The 21990-nt window shown below is 40.1% G+C and overlaps 1 protein-coding gene across 1 annotated transcript in view; it reads left to right on the top strand.

The window, feature by feature from the left end:
* Positions 1 to 21990, top strand: part of CDH23 (cadherin related 23) — a 1673137-nt gene that overhangs the window by 1116851 nt on the left and 534296 nt on the right. The window contains exon 23 of the mRNA XM_033942780.1: positions 17056 to 17201. Coding sequence (XP_033798671.1) covers positions 17056 to 17201 — 146 coding nt within the window. The remainder of the gene's footprint in view (positions 1 to 17055; positions 17202 to 21990) is intronic.

The following is a 21990-nucleotide window of genomic DNA, read 5'->3' as shown; positions in this document are numbered from 1 at the left end:
ACACCATTTACTTTTGGCTAGACATAGGGTGGTTTGAAACAAAATCTTGTTTGAACAAAATCTTGCATGCTTGATATGAGTACACAAGAATGGGGTGGGGGGGAGGGGGTTCTACTGCTGAATTACAGTTGTGATAACTTCTAGGGTTTGATGTTGGAAGAAAAAAAAAGATGCCAACATGTCCCACTTAAAATCAAAAAGTTTAGAAAGGATAAAGTGGAAGCAGCGAATATCATCAAGATTAACTAAGGAGTCCATTGCTAAAGATGGACAGCCGGCATGTCTTTTCATAAAACAATAAGGGAAAGCCCTTTGAGTTTAATGAGAATTCAGCAAAATACCTGTATATGTGAGAAACAGTCCTAAGATTCACTGATGTGTATCGAAAGAGCATTGCATTTATTTCTAAATTATATTGCTGTGACCCACTATTTTCAATCTGTGTCTCTTTCCTCCCCTTACATAAGGTATTTGCCTATGACCCTGACCTGGCTGAGAATGGCACAGTGGTATTACAGCATCATTCCACCCAACAAGTTTTATGTCTTGAATAGCACAACAGGGAAGATTCGAACCAGTGGGATCGTACTGGACCGGGAGAACCCTGACCCTGTCGAAGCGGAGCTAATGAGAAAGATAGTCATCTCAGCTACTGACAGTAGGCCTCACTTCTATACCTCTGTACAGCTGAGTTGTTCCTGGGGTTTGCCATGGGGTAAAAAAGGGGTTCAGAACGCTAAACCGAAAAGGAGATCAGGGGGCTTATGTTCTATATATTGGAACATATTTTGAAGTAAATATTTGACAAAACTCCCAGCCTTCTTTAATTAAGGGTGATTCAAATTAGCACAATCGTTTGCCTATCCATCTCTGTTAATTAAATAAATACATAGATATACAGTAGATATATACTTTAGTAGCATCTTGTAAATATTTGCTTTAGCCCCCTTCTATAGCAGATAATTATCAACTGTTAAGTCTACATTTCATCTGATCAATAAATTGTCTTGAGTCAACATACTTCAATATAGGATGGTTAAAACTATCCCCCCTTTTTCAAAAACATGAATGCATTTTTTAGCGCAGGCCGGTGCACTGAATGCCCTGCGCTGCTCCCGACACTCATAGTGAGCGTCGAGAGCAGCACAGAGCATTCAGCGCACCGGCCTGCACTAAAAAAATGCTTCCGCAGTTTTGTAAAAAGGGGGATATGTCATTTAAAGAAATTTTTTTATTTAAAAATGTATATACCGCATAAAAAACTTTGCATTTACAAAATGACATGCATACATATTTAAGAAATGCTAAACATGTTTTTCTTGAGTGACTGAGTCTGGAAGTATGTTATATGATTCAGTTTCTGATATAAGTATGGATGTTTAATTGTAAAATCATTTTTTAGTATGGTTTACGTTTTAGTCTGATATTTGTTTTTTAATTATATATGTTTTATTGTAACTCGCACAGAATTGTTGGATGTTTGTGAGTAATACATTTTTAAATAAAATGACCAACTTACTAAAAAAAAAAAAAGAAAAATGTTGCTATGCACCCCATTAATCAGGATTTCATACAAGCCACAGTACCAAGATATTACTGAATGGGGTTACAACTAATATGGATATCAGGATAGATAATAATCTCCCTTAATCTCAATGCTGCATTCAGTTTGGTTGACCATAATGTGCTGATTTCATGTTTAAAAGATATTTTGTATTGGTGAACTAGTTCTTAGTTGGTTCCAGAATGTTTTGGGTGGACTGTAACTTTCTTTTTTTAACAAAGTTTTTTTTTTTTTTTTGCAAATATGGCACTAATATTTAAAAAGGAGATAGAACTGCTTTAAACTAAGACTGGGGGGGGGGGGCCGACAGTTGGCCAGGAGCAGATGGTTTGGTGTGGAGTATCCTTGAAGGATACTGTTGAATCAGACCATTTAGGGAATCCTAATAGGTTTCAAAAATGGTGAAAGAAAGCCAAGAGTGCTTAAGAGGGAAGCAGAGTAAAAATGTGAAGTTATCCCTGTCATCTTCTCAGCAGCCTGTAGATACAAGGAAAAACACAATTTGAAGTGTCTGTATACTAGAGCATTGTATAATCTTAGAGAGGAGCTGCTTACACAAAAGGATGACAGACATAATGATCGGATTTTGCCTTTTGTTATGAAAAACACTGATCTGTATATTAAACTACAGAGGGCTACATGTCCTCATTTTTCATTGCTCAAAAGCACATTCTGCTTTGAACAATCTACAATATTGCTCTCCTTTCAAAGGAACATCAATTTGAGTGATATTTTGAGTCCAAATATCTTACCCACAGATATAGGAATGAGAATGCAGGAAATCAAAGGACATCATAAATGTGGACAGTGCTCCACTTGCCCACTGATGGTAGAGACACAGGTATTTGAACATCCAGTTACCCATGAACAATATGAATTAGACTATACAGCATGTCCAGTGGTGTGATTTATGGGATTCAGTGTCCTTGCCCTTTGATTTATATAGGACAGACATCAAGAATGTTTAAAATTTGGTTACAAGAACATAGATCCTGTCTACAAACAGGCCGAGGAGAAGAACCGCTGGTGGTACACTGCCAACAGTTCCATCATAAGTTCAGTTTGATGACGTTTTTTCAGGATTATGCATTTAAGCAATCTGTGAGAAAAGGTAATTGGCTGCGTTTTTTACGTCAGCGTGAGCAACATTGGATATATTTGCTGAATACTGTATACCCGAATAATCGAGTAAAGCGGTCGGCTTTTTAACTAACTGAGGCTGATTGACATCACTGACTAAGTGCCGATCGGTATGAATGAAGATATTTAAAACTGATTGGCTTAGGGAGAAGAACTGGGCAGAGTCTCTGTATCAAAGGGCAGTTCTTTTCTCGGCATCTGAGTCCTGGAGTGCCATTTTTGAAATGATCGGGCAGGGTGCAGTGCATTCAAGTTTGTCGGCGTTTGTCAAAAAAGGAAGAAAGAACAAAAGTGAAACCCCTGACGCAGCCTACTCAGGCAAAATGGGGGATTTCCCTGTTGGGTTACTAGCTGCATAAATTCTGTAGTAGAAGGAAGCCATTGGAAGTGGCTTGAAGGGTTCGGAAGTCGATCATGAGAGTACTGCAGCCCAGATGATCCTGCAGTGCAGCTAAGTTTTTCTGCTTTGCCTTTTGCTATAAATGTTATTGCAATGAATAGTGAGACTAAGAACATAAGAAATGCCTCCGCTGGGTCAGACCTGAGGTCAATCGCGCCTAGCAGTCCGCTCACGCGGCGGCCCAACAGGTCCAGGACCTGTGCAGTAAATTTCTATCTATACCCCTCTATCCCCTTTTCCAGCAGGAATTTGTCCAATCCTTTCTTAAACCCCAGTACCGTATTCTTGCCCTATAACGTCCTCTGGAATTGCATTCCAGGTGTCCACCACACGTTGTGTAAGAAGAACTTCCTAGCATTTGTTTTGAATTTGTCCCCTTTCAACTTTTCCCAATGCCCTCTTGTTTTTTTATTTTCTGAAAGTTTGAGGAATCTGTCCCTCTCTACTCTCTCTATGCCTTTCATGATCTTGTAAGTCTCTATCATATCCCCTCTTAATCTTCTCTTTTCCAGGGAAAAGAGTCCCAGTTTTTCCAATCTCTCAGTGTATGAAAGGCTTTCCATCCCCTTAATCAGTCGTGTCGCTCTCCTCTGAACTCTCTTGAGTAACGCCATATCCTTCTTAAGGTACGGTGACCAATACTGGACGCAGTACTCAAGATGTGGACGCACCATTGCCCGATACTGCGGCAGGATAACTTCTTTCGTTCTGGTTGTAATACCCTTCTTCATTATACCTAGCATTCTATTCGCTCTCGTAGCGGCAGCTGCGCACTGTGCCGTTGGCTTCATTGTCATGTCCACCATTACCTCCAAGTCCCTTTCTTGGGTACTCTCAGTCAATAACATCCCTCCCATCGTATAATTATACCTTGGATTTTTGCTTCCCACATGCAATACTTTACACTTCTCAACATTGAATTTCATCTGCCATCTCTCTGCCATTCCCCTAGTTTGTCCAAGTCTCTTTGCAATTCTTTGCAGTCCTCCTTTGTCCGAGCTCCACTAAATAGTTTGGTGTCGTCCGCAAATTTTATGAAGAACAACTTGCTAAAGAGACAAAAACTCATAGTAACAATTTTTTTTAGGTACATCAAAAGCAGAAAACCTGTGAGGAATCCGTGGGACCTTTGGATGATCAAGGAGTAAAAAATGCGCTCAGGGGTGATAAAGCCATAGCGGAGAGACTGAATGAATTCTTTGCTTCAGTCTTTACTGAAGAAGACTTAAGAAATCCACCTGAACCAGAAATGGTTTTCCAGTGTGATGAGGTTAAAAGAATTGAAAGAAATCTTGGTGAACCTTGAAGACGTACTATGACAAATTGACAAATTAAAGAGTGATAAATCACCTGGACAGATGGTATATATCCCAGGGTACCAAAAGAACTCAAGCATTAAATTGCTGATCTGCTATTAGTGATCTGTAACCTGTCATTAAAATCATCTATAGTACCTGAAGATTAGAGGGTGACCAAAGTTATGCCAATTTTTAAAAAGGGTTTCCCATGTTCTCAGTTGTTTTTCTTTGCGTTTTGTCTTCCTTTTGTACTTACCCTATTTAGTTTTTTTATTTTATTTTAACTTTTTTATTGTAAACCACTTAGATCTGCCTTCTGGTTTTATATTTGCGGTATATTAAATAAATTGAACTTGAACTTGGGAGATTCGGAAAATTATAGATCGATAAGCCTGACTTCGATGCAAAATAGTGAAAACAATTATAAAAAATAAAATTGTAGAACATATAGGAAAACATGATTTAATGAGACAGAGTCAGCATGGGTTCAGCTGAGAGAGGTCTTCCCTCACCAATTTACTTGACTTCTTTGAAGGTGTGAATAAACGTGGATAAAGGCAAGCCGTTTGATGTAGTGTATCTAGATTTCCAGAAGGCTTTGGATAAAGTTCCTCATGAGAGGATCCTAGAAAAATTAAAAAGTTATGATATAGGAGGCAATGTTCAATTGTGGATTAAGAACTCGTTATCGGACAGAAAACAGAGGGTAGGGTTGAATGGCCATTTTTCTCAGTGGAGGAGGGTAAATAGTGTGCAGCAGGGATCTGTACTGGGGACCGGTGCTATTTAACTTATTTATAAATGATCTAGAAACTGGAACTATGAGCAATGTGATTAAATTTGTAGATGACACTAAACTGCTCAAAGTTGTTAAAACACATGTGTACTGTAAAAAACTACAGGAAGACCTTAGGAAATTGGAAGACTGTTCATCCAAATGGCAGATGAAATTGAATGTGGACAAATGCAAAGTGATGCACAATGGGAAGAATAATTCAAATCATAGTTATCAGATGCTAGGGTCCACCTTGGGAGTCAGCGCTCAAGAAAAGGATCTTGGTGTCATCATAGACAATATGCTGATATCTTCCGCCCAATGTGCGGCGGCGGCCAAGAAGGCAAACAGGATGCTAGGAATTATTAGAAAAGGGATGATTAACAAGACTAAGAATGTTATAATGCCTCTGTATCGTACAATGGTGCAACCTCACCTTGAGTATTGTATTCAGTTCTGGTCTTATCTCAAAAAAAGATATAGCAGCACTAGAAAAGGTTCAAAGAAGAGCAACTAAGATGATAAAGGGGATGGAACTCCTCTCGTATGAGGAAAGACTAGAGAGGTTAGGGCTCTTCAACTTGGAAAAGAGACAGCTGAGGGGAGATATGATTGAAGTCTATAAAATCCTGAGTGATGTAGAAGGGTACAAGTGGATCAATTTTTTTTTTTTTTACTACATCAAGATTTACAAAGACTAGGGGACACTCGATGAAGTTAGAGTAATACTTTTAAAACTAATAGGAGGAAATATTTTTTCACTCAGAGAATAGTTAAGCTCTTGAACATGTTGCCAGAATATGTGGTAAGAGCAGTTAATGTATCTGGGTTTTATAAAAAGTTTTGAACAAGTTCCTGGAGGAAAAGTCCATAGTTTGCTCGAGACAGGAATGCTGCTAATATTTGGGTTTTTGCCAGGTACTTGTGACTTGGAAAGGCCTCCGCGAAGACGGGATACTGGGCTAGATGGACCACTGGTCTGACCCAGAAATGCTATTCTTATGTTCTTATGCTTTTATCCTTATGATACAAGCAGTAATCAAACAATGATAACACAGGAAAAATAACAATTCAGTCCATAGACCACAATAAAAGGCATTCCCAAGGGTTCTTTTCTGGCCCCAACTATAATCTCTTTTTGTCCTTGCTTTTCTTATTTATTCATAGCTTAAACATAAGCTGTTTCTCATATGCCAGTGTCAGTCGGTCTTGTTTTTTGCCCTTATCAGTTTGCAGTTATTTGAGTAGGAAAGGCATTTACCCCCACTGTGATCTTTAAACAAGAAATGGTAATAATCTTGAAGAAAACAAGCGTGAAAATGCCAATACACTGTGAAAATAGTGAGTACAAATGGTGAATGAATTATCCTAGGACAAGCAGGCCGTATATTTTAACATGGGGGGTGATGTTATTCAAGGAACCCGGTACAGACAGTACAAAAGTATACTGTCATTTTAAACTTTTGCAAGTCTGAAAACTACCTGCACCGTGGAGTTAAGAAGCTGTGTTATTTGAGGTTCTTCCAAAAGCGTGTCAAACTCATATTTTTGTGCCTTCCCGGTTCTTTTTTCTTCATTAGTTACACTTTTATTTCATTTTCAGTCTTTTTCCTTTGACAAATTTAATTTTTTCCCAAGGTTCAGTCATTGGGCCTTTGGCCCACCTCAAGCCTTCCCTCATGCCAGGAGTGTCGAACTCTTTTCACATTCATTTTTATTTGGACCTCCTCGGACCATAGAGTACCTTCAGTCTTGCATTGGCGGTCTTTCCCTCCATGTCAAAGCCTTCTAGTAGATTCAAGTGGTGCACTCGGTGCAACAGAACCATTTCAATCACTGATCCAAATAATTGGTGCTTTCAGTGTCTTGGCCCTGACCACCATGTAGACACTTGTCAGTACTGCTCTCAACTTCAAAAGAGGTCACTGAAGGCTAAACAGCTCCAATTCAAAATTTTTTGGGAACAACATTGGGAGCATCGAGGATGTCTGCCACCTTTGATGCTGACATGCAAGTTCCATCTTCAGCATCGAAGCTGGCACCGACATTGACGCTTTACTCAATGTCTACATAATCGCTGCTACAAGCATCAGGAGATACCAATAAATAGGCTAAGAAGCATAGGCGTGCTTCCCCCTCTAAATATGCATTGGTGTCATCCCAGATGTTCACACCATCGAAGCATTCAAAATGTCGGCGCATGGGAACCAGGTCACCATCTTTGCTGGTAGTGTCTCCTAGAAGGCATGAGGTCACCAATGCCTCAGCACCTAGTACCATCTATACTGATGGCTACCACAGTACTGGTACCTTCCCTCCAAAATCGAATCAAGGAGATACTACAAAAGGAGGTAGCAGGCATGCTACAGTCTCAAGGAGTTCAAACAACTGACATTAGAAGGTCGTATCAAAGCACATAAAGTTAGGGCTCTGGTGACTTCAGTAGCTCATCTAGGTTACACTTCCATTGAAAATATATGTAAAGCAGCCACTTGGTCCTCAGTTTATACCTTCACATCACACTACTGTCTGAAGAGACATTCCAGATGAGATAGTCCATTCAGCCAAGCAGTTCTACAAAATTTATTCTCAATTTAAAAACAAACTACCCTCCAACCCTTTTATTTCTAGCTAGAGAGTCTCACATGTGAGAATATACTGCCTGCTTGTCCTAGGATAAAGCATAGTTACTTACCTGTAACAGGTATTATCCGAGGACAGCAGGCAGATATTCTCACAACCCTCCCACCTCCCTAATTGACTTCTTAGCTTTTTAACTGAACTGATGATCCCGCAAGTTGACGTCAGGTAGGAAGGCACTGGCGTGTACAAGGGCATTATAACATTCTTAGTCTTGTTAACAATCCCTTTTTTAATAATTCCTAGCATCTTATTTGCTTTTTTTGGCACATTGGGCGGAAGATTTCCTCATATTGTCTATGATGACACCCAGATCCTTTTCTTGAGTGCTAATCTCCAAGGTGGACCTTAGCATCCTCAGCAGATTCCAGGTATGCCCCGACGAGACGCCGGTAAGGAGGAGAGGCGCTAATGCCAGCTGACTGCTTATAAGACGTGCCTCTCACGGCATGACTCTCTTCCTGGCTGGTGTCTCTCCTCCTCCCCCCCTGCACCTCCCCTCCTCCAGGATTCCTCCCCCCCCCCCCCGTTGCTGCCAGAAGGCCTCCGCGCATGCGCGGACATTGACGTTCTGACATCACGCATGCACGTGACATCATTGCATCAACATCCGTGCACTTACGGATGCCTTCTGGCCAGGGCATCGGGTTTAGTGTGCCGCTGGCCAAAAAGTTTGTGGGACACTGCTATAGATATTCAAAAATGTAAAGAAACATAAATGAATAAATTAACTAACATAACAAGTAATCGAAAGGCAGATTCACTTGGTTAAAAAATGAACACATACAAATCAGAATCCTTTACCAGAAGTGTACATTCTTTAAAACCCAAAATACTCCTACTTGGTCATTTTGCGCCATTTGAAAAGGAAATCAACATCCTTGTTTTGCACTATCAAACTGTCCTCCTAAACTCATTGACACCATGTTTGTGACAGCTCTTATGCACATTTTGAAAAATTGGAAGTCATCCACACTACTAGACTACACCTTTTGGTGGAACTCTTTGAGCATGTACCACAAATTCGAAACATATGCATATGAAAAGAATATGATATCCCGTTTCTCTACAAATTTGGTGCGAAATAAATCACCTTGGTCATTCTTAGATTCATATGTTCACTCTGCCTCGTAGACACTTCTGCCACTCTCTCACTCTCTCTCTCTTTCTCTATCTCTCTTTTTTTTTTTTTTTTTTTTTTCTCTATTCCTTTCTTTTATTTCATCATCTCTGCTTCATCTATCCTTTCTATTTCTTTTCTTAGCAGTTTCAAATACATTGAATTCTTCTTACTAGTCTGTTATATGCAAATGAATGCAATTATGGTTTCTCTTGTTTATACATCACTATTTTTTTTTTATTCAATCTTTATGTACTTGAACTGCTTTTTGTATATTATTTATAATATTCAATAAAATTATTGAAATAAAAAAAAAGAAAAGGAAATCCCATATTCATTGAACAGTTCTGCAGTGAAATAGAACATATAAATTGTTAGTTATTCTTAAAATGGAATACATTGTTACAAGGTATCTTTTGAACAAATTTCATTTAAAAACATACATCAATTTTGGCATTTAGACCTGTGGTGAAAACAGTGTCCAACTCAAAAATGAGTTGTTCTTCTTGTTGTTATACTTCATCAATATTTCCCCTACACCATGAGATCCTGACAACCTTAAATACAAAAATAAATGTGAAAAATCCAAACAAGCCTGTACCAAGGCTGCTCTGATGGCGCAGTGGTTAAAGCTACAGCCTCAGCACCCTGAGATTGAGGACTCAAACCCACATTGTTCCCTGCGACCCTGGGCAAGTCACTTTATTTTTATTTTATTTAACACCTTTATATATCGCCTGGAATCTAGGTGGTTTCAAAAATCAAGTACATTCAAAAAAATTTCATAAGACCATTGACAAGACAATATTCATAAAAGTTTCCAAGTTTATTAAATATTTGATTAATCGCTTATTCCAAATTCTAAGCGATGTACAAAATATTAAAATATTAAATTACAGTAATCGAAGGGAAACAAACTATATAAATGTGACTGACACGACAAACGAGATACAGAAGGAATGGGATGGGAAGGAAATTCAAATTTAAAAATAGTAAAGAAGACATGTAAGGAAAAAACAATAGGGAGGAGGAGAGCAGTGCGCATCAGAGAGTTTAAAAGCCAGGGCACAATTGAACATAAGAACATAAGAACATAAGAATTGCCATCTCCGGATCAGACCCATGGTCCATCGAGTCCGGCGATCCGCACACGCGGAGGCCCAGTCAGGTATACACCTGATTGTTCTAATCACCCATATCCCTCTATGCCTCTCATAAGGAGATGTGCATCTAATTTGCCTTTGAATCCTAGCACAGTGGATTCCTTAATAACCTCCTGTGGAAGAGCATTCCATGCGTCCACCACTCGCTGCGTATAGCAGAACTTCCTGACATTTGTCCTGGACCTGTCACCCCTTAGCTTCAAACCATGTCCTCTTGTCCGTGTCACATTGGACAATGTAAATAATTTGTTTTTTCTGCTCTATTTTATCGATGTCTTTCAGTATTTTGAACGTCTCTATCATGTCCCCTCGCAGCCTCCTCTTCTCAAGGGAGAACAATCCCAGTTTCTTGAGTCGTTCCTCGTATTCCAATTTCTCCATACCTCTTATTAGTTTCGTTGCTCGTCTCTGCACCCTCTCCAGCAGTTTTATATCCTTCTTTAGGTTGGGAGACCAATGTTGTACACAGTATTCCAAGTGTGGTCTGACCATTGCTCTATAAAGCGGCATTATGACTTTCTCCGATCTACTCGTGATTCCTTTCTTTATCATGCCCAACATTCTGTTTGCTTTCTTTGCCGCTGCCGCACATTGTGCCGACGGCTTCAGGGTCCTATCTATCAGTACACCCAGGTCCTTTTCTTGTTCGCTCTTACCCAGAGTTGCTCCTGACATTCTATACTCGTGTTCCTTATTCTTACTACCTAAATGCATTACTTTGCATTTCTCCACGTTGAACTTCATCTGCCATTGCTCTGCCCATTTCTCTAGCTGATACAAGTCGCTCTGGAGTTCCTCGCTATCTTCCTGCGATCTGATTTCCCGGCATAGCTTTGTGTCGTCTGCAAACTTAATGATCTCACTGGATATTCCGCCTTCCAGGTCATTGATATATATATTAAATAGAATCGGCCCAAGTACCGAGCCCTGGGGCACACCACTAGTCACTTTCTCCCAGTCTGAGAACTTCCCATTTATGCCCACTCTCTGCTTCCTGTTTTCCAGCCATTTGCCTATCCACCTTTGTATATCTCCCTCTATTCCATGGCTTTGTAGTTTCCTGAGAAGTCTTTCATGCGGAACTTTGTCGAATGCTTTCTGGAAGTCCAAATAAATTATGTCCACCGGCATTCCACTATCAATTTGCTTGTTCACGGTCTCAAAAAATTGAAGCAAATTCGTTAAACATGATTTCCCTTTCCTGAACCCATGTTGACTGGGTTTCATCAAGTCGTGTGTATCTAGGTGCCGGACTATGCTATCCTTGATCAGTGCTTCAACCATCTTTCCAGGGACAGACGTAAGACTCACAGGTCTGTAGTTGCCCGGTTCCCCTCTCGATCCTTTTTTGAAAATTGGCGTGACATTCGCTATCTTCCAGTCTTCTGGTATCTGTCCAGTTCTGATTGTCAGATTGGCAAGTTTCTGCAATAGCTCTCCGATTTCAACCTTCAATTCCTTTAATACTCTCGGATGAATTCCATCCGGTCCAGGGGATTTGTCACTTTTAAGTTTGTCGATCTGGTAGTATATCTGGTCCAACTCCACTTCAACTGTGGTGAGGCTGTCTTCCATTACTCCATTAAACACTTTCATTGCCTCTGGTATTTTTGCAGTATCCTCCTCCGTAAAGACAGACGCAAAGAAGGAATTTAGTTTGTCCGCAATTTGTTTATCTTCCTTAATGTACCCTTTTCTTCCCTGGTCGTCCAGGGGTCCCACCGCCTCTTATGCGGGTTTTTTCCCTTTCACGTATCTAAAGAAGGGCTTGAAGTTCTTGGCCTCTTGCGCTATTTTTTCTTCATAGTCCTTTTTGGCATCCCTCACCGCCTTGTGACATTTCTTCTGTTCGTCTTTATGTTTTTTCCATGCTTCGGTCGTTTTGATGTGTTTCCATTTTTTGAAAGAGTCCTTCTTTTCTTTTATGGCTTCCTTCACCTGTCTGGTAAGCCATGCCGGTTCTCCCTTACCTTTTGTTCTCCCTTCCTTGGAGATCCTCGGAATGTGTAGGTTTTGTGCTTCTGTGATAGTACTTTTCAGTAGGGACCATGCCTGGTCTACTGTTTCAATTTTATCCACCTTTTTCTTGAGTCGTTGTTTCACCATGGCTCTCATGCGATCGTATTTGCCCTTTTTAAAGTTAAAAGCGCCTGATCTAATCCAAATTTCAGGGTTGTAGACCAAATTTAATTTTATTAGTTGTCGAATGCATCTTTAAAAACATAAACATAGGCAATATTCATGATTTACATGTATAAGACAGCCACATGTCCAATAGGGCACTAGAATTGTTTCTACTACCTACATATAGGCATCGACAAATAATTGGGTCTTTAATAATTTCTTAAAGTTGACACATTCTATGCATAATCTCAGATGACCAAGTAGACTGTTCCACAGGAGCACTTAAGGGCAAATTCTATAAGAAGCGCCCAAAATTTAGGCGCCAAATTAGGCACTGTTCAGCGCGATTCAAGTAAAATTGGGTGCTGTTTAGTGAATCACACTGAGCGGCATCTATTTTGGAGGCGCCCAATAATTAGGCCAGCTCTAGGCACAAATAAAAGTTAGGCGCCCATGCGAGCGCTTAAGCATGCTTAAGAGCAGCGATTCTGCAACAAGGCGCCTAGCACGTAGCCACACCCAAGCCTAACGTGCATCGAGCCTATTTTTTTGAAGGCCGCCTAAATTTTTTTTGAGGCACCTTGTTACAGAATCGCTCTTTCTTGATAGGCGCCTACGTTTCGATTAGTGCTGATTAAAAAGCTTAATTGAGCTTGTTGATCAATTTAGATGGGCGCCACCAAAATAGGTGCCTAACATTAGTCACTGGTTAAAGAATTTGGGCCTAAATCTTCCCATTGCCCCAAGTATATTAGATAGATTGTGAGCCTGCCAGGACAGACAGCGAAAAATGCTTGAGTACCTGAATAACTTCATGTAAACCATTCTGAGCTCCTTTGGGAGAATAGTATAGAAAACTGAATAAATAATATTGCTTCAATGTTCAGTTATTCTTGTTTTAACTTGAATAGTCTTTCCAACATTTAAAAGTGAACAGGGGCACACAATGACACTAATTATTTTATCAATATTACAGTTAGACTTCGAAACAGTATATTTTTCCTGTCCTTGGATGAACAAAATCATTGACTATTAATGAACATGAACATACTGAGCACCTGCCACATGGTGAATGGCCTGCTGTGGATACAATTTCATGTGGAAAGCAGATGGTGCAATCATTTCTTTAATATTCTTACCCTGCGTGTAAGCTACAGTTAGTTTTTTTTTTTGCTTTAAAACAACGATGCCCCTCTAATATGTACAAATGTTTTCTTAAAACCTTCTGGAGGTCTTTTGAAAAATGAAAAAAATTGCAAACTGCAAAGTCTGGTGTGGATCTATTGACTCAATGGACTGGAGTGTTTCTCTGTTCACAGCTCTTGCTCTAGTGAGCCCTTTATTAATACATTCTTTGAGGCCTTGGTGTAGCAATTAAGTGCCACCACACTTGGCTATTATAAATGCTCACACCTAAGCACATAGGGGCTGATTCTATAAACGGAGCCCAAAATCGGCCGGCACCTAAATAAATGGCACCGGCCGTGTGTCAGTCACACTTAGGTACCATTTACAGTAGGGGTAGGGAATTCCGGTCCTCGAGAGCCGTATTCCAGTCATGTTTTCTGGATTTCCCCAATGAATATGCATGAGATCTATTTGCATGCACTGCTTTCAATGCATATTCATTGGAGAAATCCTGAAAACCCGACTGGAATACGGCTCTCGAGGACCGGAGTTCCCTATCCCTGATTTACAGAATTGCAGATAGCGGTGCCTATGTAAAAACGTAGGCGTCTGAAATGTAGGCCAATATTTCAGGCACCTGTTTTGGGAGATTCGTGCTTAGCAGTGCCTAAGTTACGCTCCGCCCTTAGAAATGCCCACTTAGGCATTAGGCGCTGCTAAGCGCCATGCAGTAGGTGCCTGTCACCCAATTATTTTTTTTTTGCAATTATTGAGCCTATTAAGGGTATTTTGCCAATTAGTTTAGGTGCCTAAGAGGCGCTTAACTTTAGGTGTTCTTTATAGAATCAGCCCCATACTGATTCTATAAAGAGCACCTGTTAGGCTAGTATTCTATAAGGGAAACTACATTCCTTAATAGAATAATATTCTTTAATCTAATCTAATCTAGTCTTCGGTTTATATACCGGGTCATCTCCCAGGAGCTCAACTCAGTTTACAAGTAATTAAAGACCAGCAAAAAAGCAAACAAGAGCATAGGAGAAAATAAGTGTTGTAGGGCAATCAATTTGTTTAATCTTTAGGTAAACTGTTCAAGTATTGTGTAAATAAGGTTTTTAGGACTTTACAACCTATCAATCTGACAGAATCAGGAAGCCCATTCCACATTTCTACCAATTTATAAGTGAAAGATTGACTGAGTTTCCTGGCCAATTTAATTCCTCTGAAGGAAGGGAACAGTAATTTATAGCTCTGTGTATTCCTCGAATGGCAAGATCTAAGGGTATTCCAGTATAAAGGGACCAAAGGACCAAATATTCCTTAGAGAAGCTTAAAAATGACCCAGGCGCATTTAAACTGGATCCTAAAACGGATTGGTAGCCATTGAAGCTTTCTCAACAGAGGGGAGACATGATCGTACTTTCCCTTCCCAAAGATGAGTTTAGCTGCCGTATTCTGTATTAACTGAAGTCTTCTCAAACTACCTGTTTGATACCTAAGTATGCAGAATTACAATAATCCATCTGGGCAAGTACAAAAGACTGTACCAGCACTGAAAAATGATCTTGATGAAAAAATGATCTAACTTTTCTTAACATACGTAAACTAAAAAAAACACTACATTCCTTAACAGAATAGGTTCCTGCCAGGTTCACTCCAGTGTGCCAAATTATAGGCATCCTGTTATGGAAATGCCCTTTTAAAGGGTAATCCCATCATAGCTGCCTAGATTTCAGTGGAAAGTACTTAAGTAAATACTAGTACATATTCTTGTCATTTATGGGCACATGTGAACACATCTGCGTATAACGGGGGAATTCATCAAAGTGTGCTACTGTGATTTTACCACAAGCTATGCTAATTTAGCACAGGGTCCCATTTTATCCAATGAGAGCGTCTGCTAAAATAGCACAACTTGTGGTAAAATCACAGTAGCACACTTTGATGAATTCCCCCCTAAATGTACAGTTTCCAGCTTTGTGCAATTCTATAAGTTCATGCCATAGTCAACGGTGCATATTTTACTGATGGGTGGAGTTTCGATGGACAATGGGCAGGGCACACAGTTGCATAGGTTATAAATTACTCAAATCTATGCACATGCTTTCACAATCTAGGTACGGGCATTTACACCTCTTACAGCTCTTTACTAGCAGAGAAGAAATACTCCACCGCTCTTCAATGAAGGCTCTTGACAAAGAATTCAAACGAAGATCAGACTTGTTCACTCACTCATTTTCTCAGTGGTCAGTGGTCACCATTTTCTCAGTGGTTATGGATGCAAAAGCTGGACACTACAGAAAGAAAATTGACTAATTTGAGCTTTGGTGCTGGAGAAGGATTTTAGGCATGCCTTGGAGTGCCGGAAGAACTAACAAATTGATTCTGGAAGAGATCACACTGGCTATATAACTCAAAGCCTAAATGATGAATTTACGACTGTCTTATTTTGGTCACGCCATCAGAAAAGAGAAATCACTGGAGAAGGACATTATGTTTGGGAAGATCGAAGGAACCAGGTGAAGAGGGTGACCTGCAATGAGATGGCTGGACACATTGAAAATAACCATGGGGATGATGCTGAAGGACCTTTCCGGACTAGCATAAAACCGATTTCTTTTTAGATCCACAATTCACCAAGTTGCTAGGACTCAAACACAAGTCAATGGCACATAACAACAGCTCTTTGTAAATAGTTGCACATATTTTACCTCTTATGCTAGTTTTCTATAAAAGAAAGTAGGAGTTTGTTCTACTATAGAATAAGCTCCAGATAGGTGCTCTCTTAGCACCTAAAATTTATTGATTGACTGAGACTTATTAACTGTCTTCATGAAGAAATTCACTCAACACGCCTTCTGAATATAAGCAATCCTTTATAGAATTCCCTTGTTTGTGGCTTAAAATCTATGATATGCAAGTCATGCCTGTTGCATGTCAGTGAATGCATAACCTGCTTCGAATATCAGCCCAGTTGGGTTTAGATTTACACCATATAAAAGTTGTATCATCTTCTGTTCCCTTAGAGATTCATTGAAACCTACAGTGTAGCTCCTCAGGATCTCTCATTGCTCCCCACTTTCCCCCCCTCCCGCCCCCAGGCACTCTGCTCATCGGATTAGTTTCTCTAATCTATCTGTACCCTTCTCCTCTACAACCAACTGCAGATTTCTTCCTCTTTACCTTGCTGCACCAAATGGTTAGAACAAATTGCCTGACTTGATACATCAGACTCCATCTCTGGCAGTATTCAGATCCAGCCTCAAAGCCCATTTCTTTGAAGATGCTTTCCATTCCAAACTCCAGCCCACCTTCTAAGCACCAAAATCTGTCTTATCATTCCCTTTGTAATTCTCCCACCTGAGCACAATGTATTGATGCATCTTCTTGTCCAGTTTGTCTGTCTTGATTAGATTGTACACTCTATTGAGTAGGGACTATCTCTTCTATGTTTTGTTGTACAGTGCTGTGTATGTGTAGTAGTATTATAAAAATGATTGGTAGTAGTTAACCAGGCATGGCCAAACCTGTACACACAATTGTAACTAATGTAGTATTTTATAACATAAAATCTGTAAAACTACATTGGAGGTAAAATATAGAAAGATTTTAGAATACAGGTTTAAAGGTATAGAAGGAAACAAACAAGGTAAGAAGGAAGGCTGAGCATGCCATGCTAATCATGCTGTTCCTTCCTCTGCAGGAGGGAGGCCGGCTTTACGTGCTGCGAGCAGTGCTACGGTCATGGTGAATCTCTTGGATCTCAATGACAATGATCCCACTTTCAGCAATCTGCCTTTTACTGCTGAAGTCTTTGAGGGGGCCCCTGTTGGATCCTCAGTCTTCCAGGTAAATTTCTCTTTTATATTGTAGTCTTCAATTGTACTCCTTTTGGATTTGCTCTGGTCAGTATGACCAAAATCTCATCCTTTTGTAATCACCTAGAACCGCAAGGTATTGGCGTAATAAAAGAAGCTAATGTAATGTAATGTCAGTAGTGTACAAGTACTATGTTATAAACTGTGAACATAAACACTAAAGGGGGATGAAGGGATGACAGGGGTGTTTTGTTGGGATGACTGGAGGTTTCTAGATGGGAGGTAGGATATTAGTGGGTAAGGGAATATAGTAGAGATCCTAAGTAGTGTCTTCCCTCTACACACAGTTTTTTTGTTGGGGTGTTTTTTTTTTTTTTTGGGGGGGGGGTTATCCTCCACCTGCTTCCAATTATTACCACTTTTTTGTCTGTGCAATCTAAGTATAAGAAGACTTTGGGTTTTGTTTTAGCATTATCCTTCATTTTTGATGGATGATCAGGCTTGTAGTTTACAAAGTGCAATATGTGTTGATCAGTGAATTATTTATATTCATGTGTAATCTTGTCTGCATAGCCCTCAACTAATGTCAGTGCATCAGAATCACAGTCCAGGATTTCCTCCATTAACAAAGAAGATATAGAGGCTTATTTTCAAAGCACTTTTGACATACAAAGTACCAGAGAAACCTATGGTGCTTTGAAAATGAGCTAAAGCACCTGTATAGTGGTTAGTGTTTAAGGCAAGGATACCCAACAATAAAATAAAAAAAAAACCAACACAAAGCACACTGTATGCAGAGAAAATATTAATTATCATTTATATTTGGGTCAAGGCAGATGACTTTAAAATATGCAATGTCACCTCAGTAACAACTATACAAAAATAGACAAATATACCCCTCCCCTTTTACTAAACTGTGATAGGGATTTTTAGCGCAGGGAGCTGCGCTGAATGCCTCTTGCAGCTCCCGACGCTAAAAACCACTATCTTGGTTTAGTAAAAGGGGGCCATATTGCAAAATATAGACAACAGATATAAATTCTCAAAACTGACACATTTTGATCACTAAATTGAAAATAAAATAATTTTTCCTACCTTTTTGTCTGGTGATTCTTTCTGTCTTTCTTTCTGCCCCTCCCCTTTTCTTTCTGTCTTTTTCTTTCTCTCTCCCCCTGCCCCCTCTTTATTTCTGTCTTTCTCTCTCCCCCTGCCTGTCTGTCTTTCTTTCTCTCTCCCCCTGCCCCCTCTTTATTTCTGTCTTTCTCTCTCCCCCTGCCAGTCTGTCTTTCTTTCTCTCTCCCCCTGCCCCCTCTTTATTTCTGTCTTTCCTTCTCTCTCCCCCTGCCTGCCTTTCTTTCTTTCTCCCCCTGCCTCCTCCAAGCCATCGCATCGATTTCTCCACTTCCCCGATTCTTTTTCTCTCTTCCTACAGCCCCCTTTTCCCCACAAGCCACCACGCCAATTTTTTCCTTCCTTCCCAAGCCAGGCCAGGCGCCTACAAGTACCAGGCCAACAAACCTTCACCTCCGACGTCAATTCAGACGTCAATTGGAGAGGAAGTTCCAGGCCAGCCAGGAAGTGATTGGCTGGCCCAGAACTTCCTGTCCGGCATCAGAATTGATGTCGGAGGTGAAGTTTTGTGGGTCCGGCACTTGTATGCGTCTGGACTGGCTCGGGGAGGAAGGAAGAAGATCGCAAAGGCAATGCGATCGATTCGCGTTGCCTTTGCAATCTACTGGTTGATCGCGATTGACCATTTGGGCACCCCTGGTTTAAGGGGAAAAAAGACCTGAGACCTTCATTCAAGCAATTGAAACTACTGAAAGTAGTTTGTAAAGCAGGTCGTGGCTCAATCATTGGTCAAAATATTTTAAAGTGCATAACATTTAAGTTTCAAAAGGCAAATTGTATTCGCTCAAAAAAACAAGATAGCACCAAACATTTGTTGCCAGCACAAGATTGAATTGTGCTGGCAATAAATGTTTATGTTTATTAATATTTGATATACCACTTAAGCATATTACAGATCTAAGCGGTTACAATTTTAAAAAAACAGGTACTTAAAACTGTGTGGCATTATAAAGAAAAATGAAAAGATAAGTGCTCTTTATGTTTGGCGCTATCTTGTTTTTTGAGCGAATACAATTTGCCTTTTGAAACTTAAATGTTATGCACTTTAAAATATTTTGACCGATGACTGAGAAACAACCTGCTTTACAAACTACTTTCAGCAGTTTTGATTGCTTGAATGAAGGTCTCGGAGGTCTTTTTTCCCCTTGAACACTAACCACTATACAGTTAGTGCTTCAGCTGATGCTATTGTTGTTGTATTGTCGATTTGAGCATTGGTTTTTTGTGGTTGTTTCATTGTTTCACCGCTTTGAAAATGAGCCCATAATCAGCCACACCTAAGATGACATCATCCAACTGGAAAAATAGTATATAATACAGCTCATACTGGACAATACATATCAGTATTAGAGGCCCAACATACTTGAAGGGCTCTGGCCTTAGAATCGGAGCCTACGCACAGCAGTGAATCACAAACTGAGAAGATCCGCATAGTTTATACAGCTCCTGCTCCAATCATTGGCCAGTAGTTTAGTCTTTTTTTTGAAAAAAAATTTTTATAAAGCAATTTAACGAAGCTAAAACCCTTTCAACTTTAAAGGGATATTATACATATGTAGTAGCCAGGATTTGAAAAAATGTGAGACCAAAAAAAAACTTATCTCAGAACTTGACTTGTCTTTATACTATGTTCAGTCACCAGTGTCTAATTTGCCGACGCGGCCACGTTTCACGGGAATTTTTAACATCCGCTGCGTCAGGGCCACCAGGACATTCAAAATCACAGGCTCACTAGAAGATCAGAAAAAGAATTAGAGCATTCACTCTTCCAAAACCCACCAAAACACATAACAATAAACTAACACTCACATCAATTCACTCGATCACAGATTTTCAAACTGTATCAAGATGGCAGCAACAGCAATTTTATAGCGTACTCGTGACGACATAACGTAACACCACGCACCCACGTCATAATTCATTCATCACAATACACACAATACACAATACACTCTAATAGAAATGTTGCCATTCAAACGATCTATTAAGGCCCATTGGCCACAATGCATCCAGCCTATTAATCCAGCGCTGTTCTCTTTGAGCCAAATATCTCCTAAAGTCCCCCCCTCTCCTACCCGGAACAACCATCTCCAGAATTAAAGCCCGTAAGGATCCAAAATCATGGTCTTTATCGATACAATGTCTCGCTAATGGAGCCCCAATTACCTTGTTCTTGATTTTTGAATGTATGCCACCCTAAGATTCCTATTTTTTATCTACTCCCAAAGAACCACAAGTCTTCCACCTCTCCCCCAGGTAGACCAATTGTGTCAAATCGTGGTGCTTTACTTGAAGCCACGTCCATCTATATTGATAAATTTCTCCAGAAGTTTTGCTATGGGGATAACGATGGCCCCCGCTGTTGCGAACCTGTTTATGGATAGGTTTGAGTGTGACTGGGTGTATGACTGTGAACTTTTCAAATATGTGGCTTTTTGGACCAGATACATTGATGACATCTTTTTAATCTGGAATGGGAGTCAGGTTGAGTTGGAACGATTTTTTACTTATCTTGATACCTGTCATCCCAACGTACGTTTCACCCATGCTTATAGTACGAACCAGATTTCCTTTTTGGATGTGTCTGTTGAGATTAGAGATGGTGATTTTTACACTACAGTATTTACTAAACCTACTGACTGTAACTCGACCCTCCACTATTCCAGTGCCCACTCTAGTTCATTGAAAAAGAGTCTACCTTATTCCCAGTTTTTATGTATGTGTAGGATTTGTTCCTCAAAAACAGACTTCAAACGTCAGGCTGATGTCCTTAAACAAAGATTTCTGACCCGGGGCTACCCCTTTAAAGTTGTGTCTTCAGCTTATAAAAGAGCATTGTATTGTGATAGGGAGGCCCTGTTTGCTCCGAAGGGCTTGAATATCCAGAAACCAGGGGAGCAGGTCATGACGTGTGTTGTAACGTACTCGAGCCAGTGTCACCGTATGGTGCGCTCGCTAAAAAGACATTGGGCGATTTTATAAACTTCTGGCACTTTTAAAGCTTACGATCTGAGGATAGCTTTTCGGAGAACTAGAAACTTGAAAGAAATTCTGTGCCCCTCTATGCTTTCTAGTGCTGAGTGTGATACAGTATGGATGGGTCACAGAGCCTGTGGAACGTGTCAGATGTGTGGTCTTATGATGTGCACTAATAAGTTCTGTAATCCTAAAGATAAGGAAGAGTACATCTTAAGACACACATCTGACTGTAAATCTTGTGGTGTAGTATATATTATAAAATGTCCCTGTGAGTTAATCTATGTGGGGCAGACATCCAGAAAATTCACTACACGACTTACAGAGCACAAAAGTAACATCAAGAACAAGGTAATTGGGGCTCCATTAGCGAGACATTGTATCGATAAAGACCATGATTTTGGATCCTTACGGGCTTTAATTCTGGAGATGGTTGTTCCGGGTAGGAGAGGGGGGGACTTTAGGAGATATTTGGCTCAAAGAGAACAGCGCTGGATTAATAGGCTGGATGCATTGTGGCCAATGGGCCTTAATAGATCGTTTGAATGGCAACATTTCTATTAGAGTGTATTGTGTGTATTGTGATGAATGAATTATGACGTGGGTGCGTGGTGTTACGTTATGATGTCACGAGTACGCTATAAAATTGCTGTTGCTGCCATCTTGATACGGTTTGAAAATCTGTGATCGAGTGAATTGATGTGAGTGTTAGT

This window comes from Geotrypetes seraphini, chromosome 4, assembly GCF_902459505.1.
Source record: "Geotrypetes seraphini chromosome 4, aGeoSer1.1, whole genome shotgun sequence".
NCBI lineage: Eukaryota > Metazoa > Chordata > Amphibia > Gymnophiona > Dermophiidae > Geotrypetes > Geotrypetes seraphini.
This window is presented reverse-complemented; position numbering and strand designations above follow the sequence as displayed.